Source organism: Apis dorsata, unplaced genomic scaffold (assembly GCF_000469605.1).
Source record: "Apis dorsata unplaced genomic scaffold, Apis dorsata 1.3 scaffold_444, whole genome shotgun sequence".
NCBI classification, from domain to species: domain Eukaryota; kingdom Metazoa; phylum Arthropoda; class Insecta; order Hymenoptera; family Apidae; genus Apis; species Apis dorsata.
Window position 1 is genome coordinate 209072 of NW_006263692.1, and position 12165 is coordinate 221236.

The 12165-nt window shown below is 28.8% G+C and overlaps 1 protein-coding gene across 9 annotated transcripts in view; it reads left to right on the forward strand.

Moving 5' to 3' along the window:
• Positions 1–2685: 2685 nt before the first annotated feature.
• The window catches only part of LOC102675782 (casein kinase I-like), a 30816-nt gene continuing 21336 nt past the window's right edge, over positions 2686–12165 (forward strand). For 6 of the 9 annotated variants that reach the window (XR_004151075.1, XM_006619838.1, XM_006619834.2 and 3 more), the window contains exons 1-7: positions 2686–3609; positions 3802–3912; positions 5438–5586; positions 6525–6721; positions 6820–7022; positions 7152–7413; positions 8003–8154. Coding sequence is in view for 8 of the 9 variants with exons in the window: in XM_006619838.1 (XP_006619901.1) it covers positions 3534–3609; positions 3802–3912; positions 5438–5586; positions 6525–6721; positions 6820–7022; positions 7152–7413; positions 8003–8154 (1150 nt within the window). In the remaining variant the exon portion in view is untranslated. Of the gene's footprint in view, positions 3610–3801; positions 3913–5437; positions 5587–6524; positions 6722–6819; positions 7023–7151; positions 7414–8002; positions 10433–12165 lie in introns of those variants that run through there. The other 3 variants (XM_006619841.1, XM_031512467.1, XM_031512466.1) reach the window with 3 other exon arrangements.

Below are 12165 nucleotides of genomic sequence, written 5' to 3' on the forward strand. Positions count from 1 at the left end.
TATTTAAAAGTGTAGAATTACCCAGGGATATGTTCCAAATTCTTAATTTTTAAGCAACAGAAAGAATAGTTTTTATAGTTATAGTTTTTAAAAATATTTGTATTGAAATCATTCAGGTGCTCTTTAAAAAATATTGAAATATTAATATATTTTGATTTTCCTTTGAAGAAAAGTAATGGAATTCTATTTTTAGAAATTGTATCGAGAATTCTTCTAGCTTTGCTTCCACTATTGTATTGTATTGTGCAATGTGCGAAATTTTTTTATGGTGTTGGTGATGCTCCTGCAGGCAGAATGCTAGCCAGAACTTTAGTAACAGATCTTCAATCATTTGAATTGTTATTGCGTTAATTGTGGACTCCTTATTTTCTTGTTGATCCTTCTTATTTCTTGAAATTGGATTTGGATATGAATACATTTAGATAATTATATTCAAACATATCGGATAAACAATAATTTTATTTTAATTAAACATTTTAATTAAAAATTTTTATATTTTTAATTATTTTTATAAACATCGTGATAAATTTAAAAAAATGAATTTGTGGAGCCGTGTTTGATTCGAATTTTTTTATGAAGAGATCTTCAATCACATTTGTAGAACATCACTACGTACGTACATCAAAAATAATTTTAACATGTTTTTTATTTAATGAGATTACATAAATGCAGTGCTAAAAAAATATATATATATTTTTTTTTATATAAGATAAAATCAGTTCAAGAAGTTTTCGTTGCTGCTTAAAAGAATGAATCAATGTTCATTTTTAGCAAAAAAAAAACTTAATAATTAATGAATATAAACAATAATTTCCATGATTCTCGTTTCACTACGTCATAGTCATTGATAGTTGCATTTTTTCCGTTGCTTAATCTCTCTAAGTCTTTTTAACGTAATTTTACTTAAATAGCTACTTCTCTATTTTTTGTTAGGCATTTTCGCAACATGTTTTTTTTTTTTCTTGATCTTTTATCACTATTCATCCATATAATATAGATGATTTAAGTTGCGTTTTTTTTTTTTAAATATTATTATTTAGAAATATGTCGTAGCACAACATATTCGTTGCGTTACAATATGGCTGCCATGTTCACAATTTGTGATGTATCTTATTTCTTTGTACAGGCTATAGTTTTAAATTATATTTAGTTTCGTGCGTCATGAAACAAATCGTAAAAATTTCTCACGATTCTTTTTTAAAAAAATGTATCAATAAAAAATATTTTGAAATTGTATTTAATGAAATAATGTTTTAATAAATTGATCTACAGATGACACAATACAAAACATTTTTCTTGCATTTTTTTTAAAGATTTATTTATAAATAAATTATAAAATAATTATTAGGCCTAATTCTATTAACAATAAAGCCTAAATTTAGGCCTAATTTTATAGGCCTAGTATTAAATTTTGTTTCGCTTAATATAAAATTGATTGTCAAATCCGATGGAATTACAAAATTAAAATATAAAATACTATGATCATGGCAGTATATAATCGATTGACTTATCATTATTTGAAATTCATTCTCTTATGATTTATAGCATAATTATTGTGATTTACAAATTTGTCAAATCAATTGTAATATCAAAAATATCTTACTTTAATTTTGCATTTTAAATTTTACTCAAAAATTTGTCTCTGAAGTCAATAATTATAAAAAAGAATTATTAGTATATTGAAAATAAATTAAATAGCATTGTACATTATCATATATACTTGTATATATGGTCTGAAAATTATTCTACTCTTAAATTAAGTTATATGAATACTGTAAATTAATAATATATATATATATAATTCATATAAATATAATGTATATAATCAATATGAAGATAGAAAACCTTAATGTTATAATAACGATAAAATGAATAGCATCGACTGCACTTATTATGTAATATTTAAAAAATATTAAAAAAAAAACTATTAATAAACTTTCAATTTTCAATGAAAGTGAAAACTAAGATTATTAAATGCGAATAACAGAATTTTTTTGCGTACAATTTTATCAATGTATATGTATCTGTATATATCGAAAATTTTCTTTCATATTTTTATTAATATTTTTTTCTCTTTTGTTTCAACATTATTCGTATTTGCTTAATTTATATTAAATTTAAAATAATAAACGAAATTAAATAAATTCTTCGGTACAAGGTCCAATCCAATGTATTGTGCTACCAGAGCACCTGTATTATTAATTTTATTACAATTGTAAACTATAACAAAGTGAAGTCAATGCGCTAAATGAAAAATGTATGAAAAAACAAACGTAAGTATTTCTGCTATTGTAAAATTATTTGTTTTTTATCTTGATAAAATATTACACATTGTATACGATGAATTGTTAAAACTGCCCTTAAAACATTTCCTGTTTGTTCCTTTATATTTATAAATTATATACATATAATAAAATTAATATATGATATGTCTATCTTTAAAATATATGCAAATTTATTTTTTAAGTATCATGAAATTTTTAAATTTATATAATTTTAAAAATAAAAAGTGAATAAAATTTTTTGTTTTATTTTTTGAAAAATTATATTTTATAATTATACATACATGTAATTTATTGATAAATATTTTTCAAATTAATTTGAAAATAGTATAAATAATATAATATCGAGTAATCGAAAAACGAACCGGAAATATTATCGATCATGATTCAATTAATGCTCACCAGATGACGCACAAAGTTTTCAGGCGTGTCGAAAAGCAGTCGCGCTTGCGTACTTACATATGTTCATCGTGTTCGTCGTTGTGGTGGTTACGGTTCAGAGATAGTAGTGTGCAACAGTAGAATAGGACTTATTGAGTAAAGCATTTATGGAAAGTGAGCGAAAGTGATAGAGTGCCATGATAAAGTTGTACGAGTGGACAATTGAATCTTATAATTGAAAGTCCAAAAAAAAGGTGCGTTCACGATAAAGGTGTCGAAGAAGTGAATCGTGATTGGTGAATCTTAGACGGCCATTATTGTGCGCCATTCGGTCTCCGGTGCAGATCCGCGCAGCGAAAGGGCAGATGCCCTTACGCGGTTCGTGTTCCCATTGGTGGGTACGCGTTAATCTACCCGGATCGACACACTTCGTGAGATCCGGTAGTATTTCTCAAAACGTATTCTTGAACATACTAAATTTAAAAAATATAAAGACAAGTAAATCAACCACCTCCTGTGAAAAGCGAGTCTTTTGATAGTCGACTCGATAGTTGTGTGATCTCTGTCTAATAGCAACAGTAGCAACCGCAGCGCCGTCAACAACACGACAACGATAACGACGACAGTAGCGCCATCAGCGCGACCGCCATCGCAGCGAAAAGAAACAGTATTCCTTTGAGGAAAGAAGAAATGCCTGTAGGTTCGCGATCAGTGGCGCGACCAAAGATGGAGGCCACGTCCAGTTTGTAACACGCAGCCAAGTCTCGTTCAAAGCGCACCAACGGAGCCACGAAGCGCTCCTCGAGTCGGCTGTCCAAAGTCGCTTTTGCCCCGTGCTACTTTTCTTCGTGAGCCCCGCGAGGCTGGAGAATGGAGCTACGCGTTGGAAATAAGTACCGGCTCGGACGGAAAATCGGGAGTGGCTCCTTTGGCGACATTTATCTAGGTAATTTTTTTATTTTCGACATTTACCTTTTACTTAGATTTCCCCCACCTTCCTATAATCCACCCGTCTACCCACACGACGGTTACATATTTGCCCTACGACATGCATGAACGCGCCAACTCCCCCGTGCATATATATATTTTCTTTTTCTAACTGCGTGACTGGGCCTTTGGCCTTTTTGTCGTTTCTTAGGTACCAATATCTCTACCGGCGAGGAAGTCGCCATCAAGCTAGAATGTATAAAAACGCGGCATCCACAGTTACACATAGAATCAAAGTTCTACAGGATGATGCAAGGTGGTGGTAAGTAAATTTTCATCTACTATTTATGCTCCACCTTGATTTTGCATATTCTCATGTATTTTGAAACTTATACCGTCACCTGAGAACTGTCAGAATTTTGTGTTTGTTGGACAGCTGGTTGGTCTGGCCACTGAACCTTCTCTCTTTCTCTCTTTCTCTCTCTCTCTCTCTCTCTCTTTCCTCCCCACCCCTCTTTCATCTCCTTGCTATTCCTTTCTTCCTTTTTCATTGTCTGTTCTTTGTGACAATAAGGAACTTTACCGTTTTAACGTTTACATATTTAAAATTTATAATATAAATTGAATAATTCTAATTAATTCCAATATCTAATGTATGAGTTTTTTTATATTTTTCAATCTTATATTGAAGTATACATTAATAAAGTATATATTATACGCATTAATTTATTTTTTGTAGACTAGCATTGATAAATAATATTCCATAGATTTTAGTCGTTTTGGATATGTCATCGACACAAAATTATTTAAACATTTTGAAATAAATATAAATATATCTTTATTCGTTCTAAAAATTTTTATATAAAGATTTCTTTAGAGAGATAAATATCTTCGTTGCAAATCTTATCTATTGTTAACACTAATTCTTACAAATATTAAATACTGATTCTTTCGTAGCGTACTTTTATCTAATTGTCATATTTCCAATAAATAAAAATGATTAAAAAGATTATTATTTTGTATATATTATGCGAAATATTTCAAAATAGACGAAATCAAAAGTTAATCTTGCTTAATATTTGTATTATTGCATAAATTAATTCGTTAGTGAATTTTATGAAATTACTAATTAATTTTTAAAAGATTAAATGAGATTATATTTAAAAGATTATATTTATAATTTATAATTCTTTGCAACAATAATGATTGTGTTGTATGTTGGCATAGAAAAAATATTTCATGTCTAAATTAGGCTTGTATATAGGCCTTTAAAAATAAAACGCGATGCAACATATAAGTCTTAAAATTCATATTGATATGATCAAAAAAACTTTTTATTATAAATGAATAAGAACAATTAAAATAAAATAATATATATATATATAATATATATATAAATAATATTATAGAATATAATATAATATTTAAATTTTTTTAATTGCTAATAAGGTCTATTTTTATATTAATGGCCTCAATAATTAAATTATATTTTGTTTTTTTTCCTCAATAATTAAATATAAAATCAATATCTATTATGTTATATAATTTATCTTACAAGATAGCATGCAATATCTGAATTCTAATATTTTCTAATATATTCATATTTATCAATAAATATAAAAAATGAATATTATGAAAAAATGAAAATATAAATTAAATGTCTGAATGTCTATCTACCATACAATTTTATCATTCTATTTTTTATGCAATAATATTACTTGTAAATTAAAAATTCAATATTATATGAATATTTGGATATATATAAATTTTTTATTTATAAATTTTAATACAATTTAAATATAATATATATATAATATTATCAAAACATATTTATCGTAATATTTCAGTTGGAATACCAACTATAAAATGGTGTGGTTCAGAAGGTGACTACAATGTAATGGTAATGGAGCTACTAGGTCCATCATTGGAGGATCTATTTAATTACTGTTCAAGAACTTTTTCTTTGAAAACAGTCTTGCTTCTCGCCGATCAATTGGTAAATAATAATTTTTTGTTGAAATCAAAATATTTGCAAATTTTTTTTATATAGAAATATTTCTTTTTTCTTTAGAAATATTCTAATTTCTTTGTTGTTTTAATGAATTGTACACATAAAATGTTTAAATGAAATTTATTTTTAATAATAATTTTTTATGAATAATATTTGCACTATTTATTAATAATAAAAGATATATTGTTTTATCTTAATCATTTTTATTTCTTTTATATACTATAAAAAAATGAAATTTATAGTTTATACTTTAAAACAATTGGAAAACAAATGATTACATATGTAACTTTATCTTACTTTATTGAAACAAGATTCTGTTTCTGTAATACCATTATAATTACAACCATATGTACAATAATGTTCAAAGTTCAAATTGTGATTATATGCAAGTATTTATTATTCTGTTTTTTGTTACTGAAATAAATTACAATATAAATTACATTCTTATCAACTAACAATTGTGTCGGCTGATAAGAAAGCTTTTTTATTCTAACAAAAACAGTAAAGCAGAACTAAAACTGATATATAAAGCTTTATAACAACTAAAATCTTTTTAATAAAATCTTTTTAATAAAAAATGATTTTAAAAAATCAATCATTTAAATGTAGAATTCATTTAGAAAAAAAGAAATATATTCTTGTTATTGTTATATTGAATATTTTTTATTTTATTAATTGTGAATTATTATTAAAAACTTTATATTAATTATATTTGTGCAATAATAATACTAATCATAATTATAAAAATATGTTGAATATGTGATATAAATTTTTTTCTTTTTTTCTTTTTTACTTTATACTAATATTAATACTTTTTACAGAATATTATCGCATCTTTTCTTAAATATTTTTTCTTACATGTAATTTATAATTTGAAAAATGATAAAAATGATTTACAAAATATCTTTATATTCTGACTACAGATAAGTAGAACGGATTATATTCACAGTCGCAATTTTATCCATCGAGACATCAAACCAGATAATTTTTTGATGGGCTTGGGAAAAAAGGGAAATCTCGTATATATTATAGATTTTGGATTGGCCAAAAAATATCGCGATGGCCGTACTCACAAACACATACCGTATCGAGAAAACAAGAACTTAACAGGGACAGCCAGGTTTGTTTATTAATATACAGTTTCATTTGCATTACAACATTTTATATAATTTTTTCCTAGTATTTTAAAAAAAAAAAAATCAATTTACGCATTAATAGATACGCGAGTATTAATACACATTTGGGAATTGAACAATCACGACGAGATGACCTTGAATCCTTGGGATATGTTCTTATGTATTTCAATAGAGGTAGCTTGCCCTGGCAAGGTTTGAAAGCTGCAACTAAACGACAGAAATACGAACGTATTTCTGAAAAGAAAATGTCTACACCTATCGAAGAATTATGCAAGGGTTATCCTGGTAAATTTCTCTTTATCAACTGTACTGTTATATTGCACATCATTATAAAAAATATGATCGGATCAATATCATATATTCACTCTATATTATAAATATTTTCTATTATAAATAAATATTTTGTTATTATAGTTGAGTTCGTGCAATATCTAAGGTATTGTCGAGGACTACGATTCGAGGAAAGGCCGGACTATTCGTATCTTCGGCAACTTTTCCGGACGTTGTTCCACGAAGAAGGCTTCACATACGATTATGTCTTCGATTGGAATAGGCTGAAATTCGGTAATGTGAGGCAACAAACATTGTCTTCGACTCAACAGACACCGATGCAATCGCAACATACGAATGCAGCGCTGCCTTCTGGGACTAATAATGATCAAGAACATCGATCTAGGTTGGTGTTTCATGACAGAATGAATAATATATCCGCAAATCGCGAACCGTTTGCGTATGAAATTAGACGTGAAAATGTTAGCAATCGCATCTCTCTATGCTGTCTTTCCATGCATATAAATAGCATGGTCATTTCATTACCCAGTACGTTCTATTCTTAGCGGGTAGGTCAATGAATCGGGAAATAGTCCTGTTTAACAACATAAATAACCAAATAGATTTTTTCTCTGATCTATGTTGATTATAAAAAGTATTTGCACATTATTATATTCGTCATAAGATTCACATATTAATTAATTAGATCAAATACATTATATTTTGCATCATTTAATTATATTTTTTATATTTATATAATAATTTAATATTACATTAGATTGGAAAAAACGTAATTTCATTGAAAAGTAAATATATATCTGAATAAGTAAATTCAATAAGATATGTGTAAATATTTCTTCCTGTTCACTATATGTTTTTCTTTCTTGTTTATTTCGTTTGTTTTATTCTATATTATTCGTTGAAATAATTTCGATATTAATAAAACGTGTAATATTATTTATTACCATAATCGTATCTTTTTTTTTTTTTTACAGCCCTTACACCCGGCAGTGTTTGGCAAACATATCAGTGGGAACAGTGGGTCCGACTGTAGGTGGAACAACTACAAATTTGAGAAGCATGCGGCAAAAACGCGAGGCGATAGACGCTCTTCGCGATCAGGACAATCAGGAGAGCGATCTTCAAGGTAAACCACAGTTCTACCCAAAATTATCTTCTAAGCCGGTTATAACCCAGCAAAAAATGCGGCTCGAGCATCCGCAGCTAACTAGCAACGAAACGCCACGCGTGAATCCGTGTCAGTTCAGTACATTCAAATCATCACCGGTTAGAATAGCGCCAGATGCGTCCCTGGACATTGCGGGTCTTAATTTAGGACCCCGCGAAACAACTTCGAATCGTGCCGAATTGAACTGCACTACGTCCCGTGACTATTCAGTGAACAGATTGCCCGATGGTAGTCCGAATGCATCGTTTCGTCAACCGGATAAACAGAGTTATTTTTTTCAGTCATATAAAACCGAGAAAAACTTCGAGATGATGATGTTTGATCGTCCTGTTCACGATGAGAAAAAAGTTGATCACGGGGATGATGTCGTGGCATCCGGTGGCTCATTGAATTGTTTCAGTAGCGTGGAGAAGGAGAAAGGCGCTGATTACGATGACAAGAAGCAAAAAGGTTCCACGCTCGGTGGCCGCCATCACATTTCGACCCACGATGCTCGTCGTGATTCTGGAAACGTAGAATTCCTTGAAAAAGAAGGCGAGATTTTCAAGATAAGCAGTAGCGAATTATTGCAAGATGCGTCGGCCAAAAAGAAACGAAACTTTTCTTTCAGTAACAAAGAGAAGACGCACAGAAGTTTAGAATCGTTAGAAAGAAGTATAGATTTGTCGGCTAAAGATTCGAAAAGTTTAGATCTGTTGTTCGAGGAACGATCGAAAGCATTTTTTCATGGGAAACAAAGAAGCCTGGATTCTTCCCAGAAGTCAAAAAAGTCCATGGATTCGTCCGCCAACAAAGCGCGAAAGCGGCCGAATTTCTTTCAACGTGTTCGAAGAAGCTGGCATTTTTTACTCATGCAGCGCAGAATCAAGCAACGAAATAAATATGAACGGCCACTGAGCGGTAGAGAAAAATGCGAATATTTTTTGCGCCGACTCCATAAAAATGATTGTCTTGAAAATGATTTAAGCTTGTCGATCAATCATTCGCAGACAGAGTTGAATCTAAGTTTTTTGTCTAAACCTGATGATATAAAGAAAGATGAATTAATTTCGAACGAGAAAAAAGATGAGAAAGAAATTAAAGTCGTGATAGAGGATGCTATAATTGTAATGGAAGATGCTAAATTTCGCGTAATAGATGAGGAAAATAAATTACCTGATGGAGATATCGATGATAAGCCACCGGAAGAAAATGATGAAAAGCCCCCGTTGGTCAATGAAAATGATATTGCACGAAAATTACAAGAAGTAATAGGAACTGAAAAGAAAGAACATATCGTTGATTGGGTAGTCACTATAGCAAATTTAGACGCTTTGAGTCATGCTACCCGTTCGAACGAATCTGTCAGTTATGGTATATTGCATGGTACCCTTGGTATATTGAAGGGTATTCTTTTTGATATTTTTCTCTGTGTATGCATCTAATATTATTTTGTATGCAATTTATATTTATCGAAATCTTACATCACATAAACACGCAGTGAGCAACTTTTGTTATTCATATTGATATTTTTCGTATGTTGTTATGCCAATTTTTTACACTTTCATCACTGTGTCAGGGTCAATAAGGTACAATCTCCAAGTTTCTAGTTTCACTCGGGACAGGTGAGAATTATGACGTTGAATATTACAATGAACAAATATTACTGAAGCTACTATTGCACCAATAGCACTTCTATTGTTTAGGATTAAGATTAATTCTACCTTTTCTCATGACCTGAAAAACATCGACATTGCAAGTACTATTATACTCGTCGGGTTGTGTCGTAGAACCTGTTTCAAGGTATTCTGTTTCTAAACTTCGCGAGCTTTCACAACACATACAACTACAAATATTTTTTTAAAATTATAGAATATCTTTTAAGGGCGCACAAAAATGTAACTGTTAGATTTGTTATTTTGTATTGCTGAATTTTTTCGATCTCTACAACTATATTTAAGATAAAATATTTTTATTGTATCACTGCCATTTTTGAATCTCTTTAAAAAGCTAAATATTTTTTGATATCTCTATTTTTTCATCCGTCAGCCACAAAACCACCCACCGTTAACGAATCTTTCTTCTGATTCCATGTATAAATCTCATTTTCAAAATTGTTAAATAACAAAAAATAATATGTGGACCCGTCCAACATGTTTTGACTAATAAAATGCCTTTAAAAAGAAACGCCTTTATATTAATGACTGATTAAACGTAAGCGACGAACGATCTTCGTCAGATGTACAGAGAGCCAAAACAAATAAACCATCGTATGGCATAACAACGTACATATATATATAGTCGATCGATGTATTAATCATAATTCGCGGAAAAAGGTGTAACTCTCTTAATTAACGAGATACGCATTCACCAAGTTTATATATTTTCATATAATCGTATTACATAATATTACCAAATACTCGCGCATCGTGGCGTATATATCTTTATTATAGCGAGAAAACATGCGACTGAAACATTTCAACGATATCTATTCGGATGACATATTTACTTCGTCTCCTATCGATATGTTTACAAGTCAAGAACACGTGATGCTTTATTCCATCATGCGAATATTTCTTAAAACGTTTCTATATATATATTTGAAACGTAAATTACTCGAACAATTGTCCTTCGAAATAGAATTTGTGAGAAACGAAAAATACGTTCGTCATTGCATTTCATATTCAACGTAACGCGGTTCGAGGGCGCTGTATATCTGCACAATGAACGAGATTTATATCTATAAAAGAAATTCGAGCATACTTCTAGTAATTTTTATATCGTCGAAAGCTAGTTTTGTAAAGTGTTATATATATATTTTTTTTAATCATTACATTATTATTATTATTAACATTATTCGCTAGAAAAATTCAAAACGTAATTATAATGATTTTTGATCGTATTAAATGAAAATTTCAAAATTCGCCTTAATACTTCGATTAATTAATTTATTTCAAATTGTTATTATTTCGTTTGCAAACGCGATAATATCATCGAAATTTTACTTGAACAAATAAGGATTAAATAAAAATGTATGAAATAATATATAAATGATATATATTCGAATCGAAAATGAACGTATGCGAATTGTGAGCTTGAAGATATTACTTGCATCGAACTCGCATCGTAATTAATAGATAGCTTTACCAGATATTGTCATGTTTGTTTGTATTGGCAGTTTTCCGATTGTTTCATCGCGATATCATTTACCAAACATTGTAATCGTCCACAGCGTTTCTTGTCCTTGACGCGTACATTTGCTGCTCTCTTTTTAGAAAGAAAAAGTGAAAAGAAAGATGGGAGTTTCTTATACACAACAAAGGCAATGGTATAAGTTAATTTTTCTTACGAGTATAATAGAAAAATTATAAATAATAATTTTTTCGTAACTGCGAACGTTTATTATGTGTTGTTTTCGAGATTCCGGCGCGATGGAAGAAGCAAAAATTTTTTTATATGAGAGGATTAGTTGTCAGGGAATGGAATCTATAAAAATTTCATTTCATTCAATCACTCATTATGCAAAGTTATTGCAAAAAAAAAATTGTTTTCTTTGTTGTCAGTGTATCACATAGTAAATATTTATAATACAGTAAATATTTTATAATTATAAAAAAACTATTTGACAAGAATCTTTTTTTAATGTAATCTAATGCAAAATCAAAAAATCTTTGAAATAATGTAATACAATAATAAAATTTTTAGTTTCTATTTAATAAAGCTTTTAATATATTTGAAGTTTTTCTCATTAAAATAAAATTAAATATGATAATTTGAATTATATTTACGTGTGTGATAATAATTTTATTCATTAAGTAAATAAAATTCAAATTATATCGTATTTGGTCTTGTTTTAATTAGAAAAACTTTAAAAATACGTTAGTAAAAGTTTTATTAAAAAGTATTTTTAAATTTTATTATTTGCATTAATATTATTTTATTTTTATTTTTTTTTTTCAAATACTTCAATTTTCAACCTTTTTTTTTTTT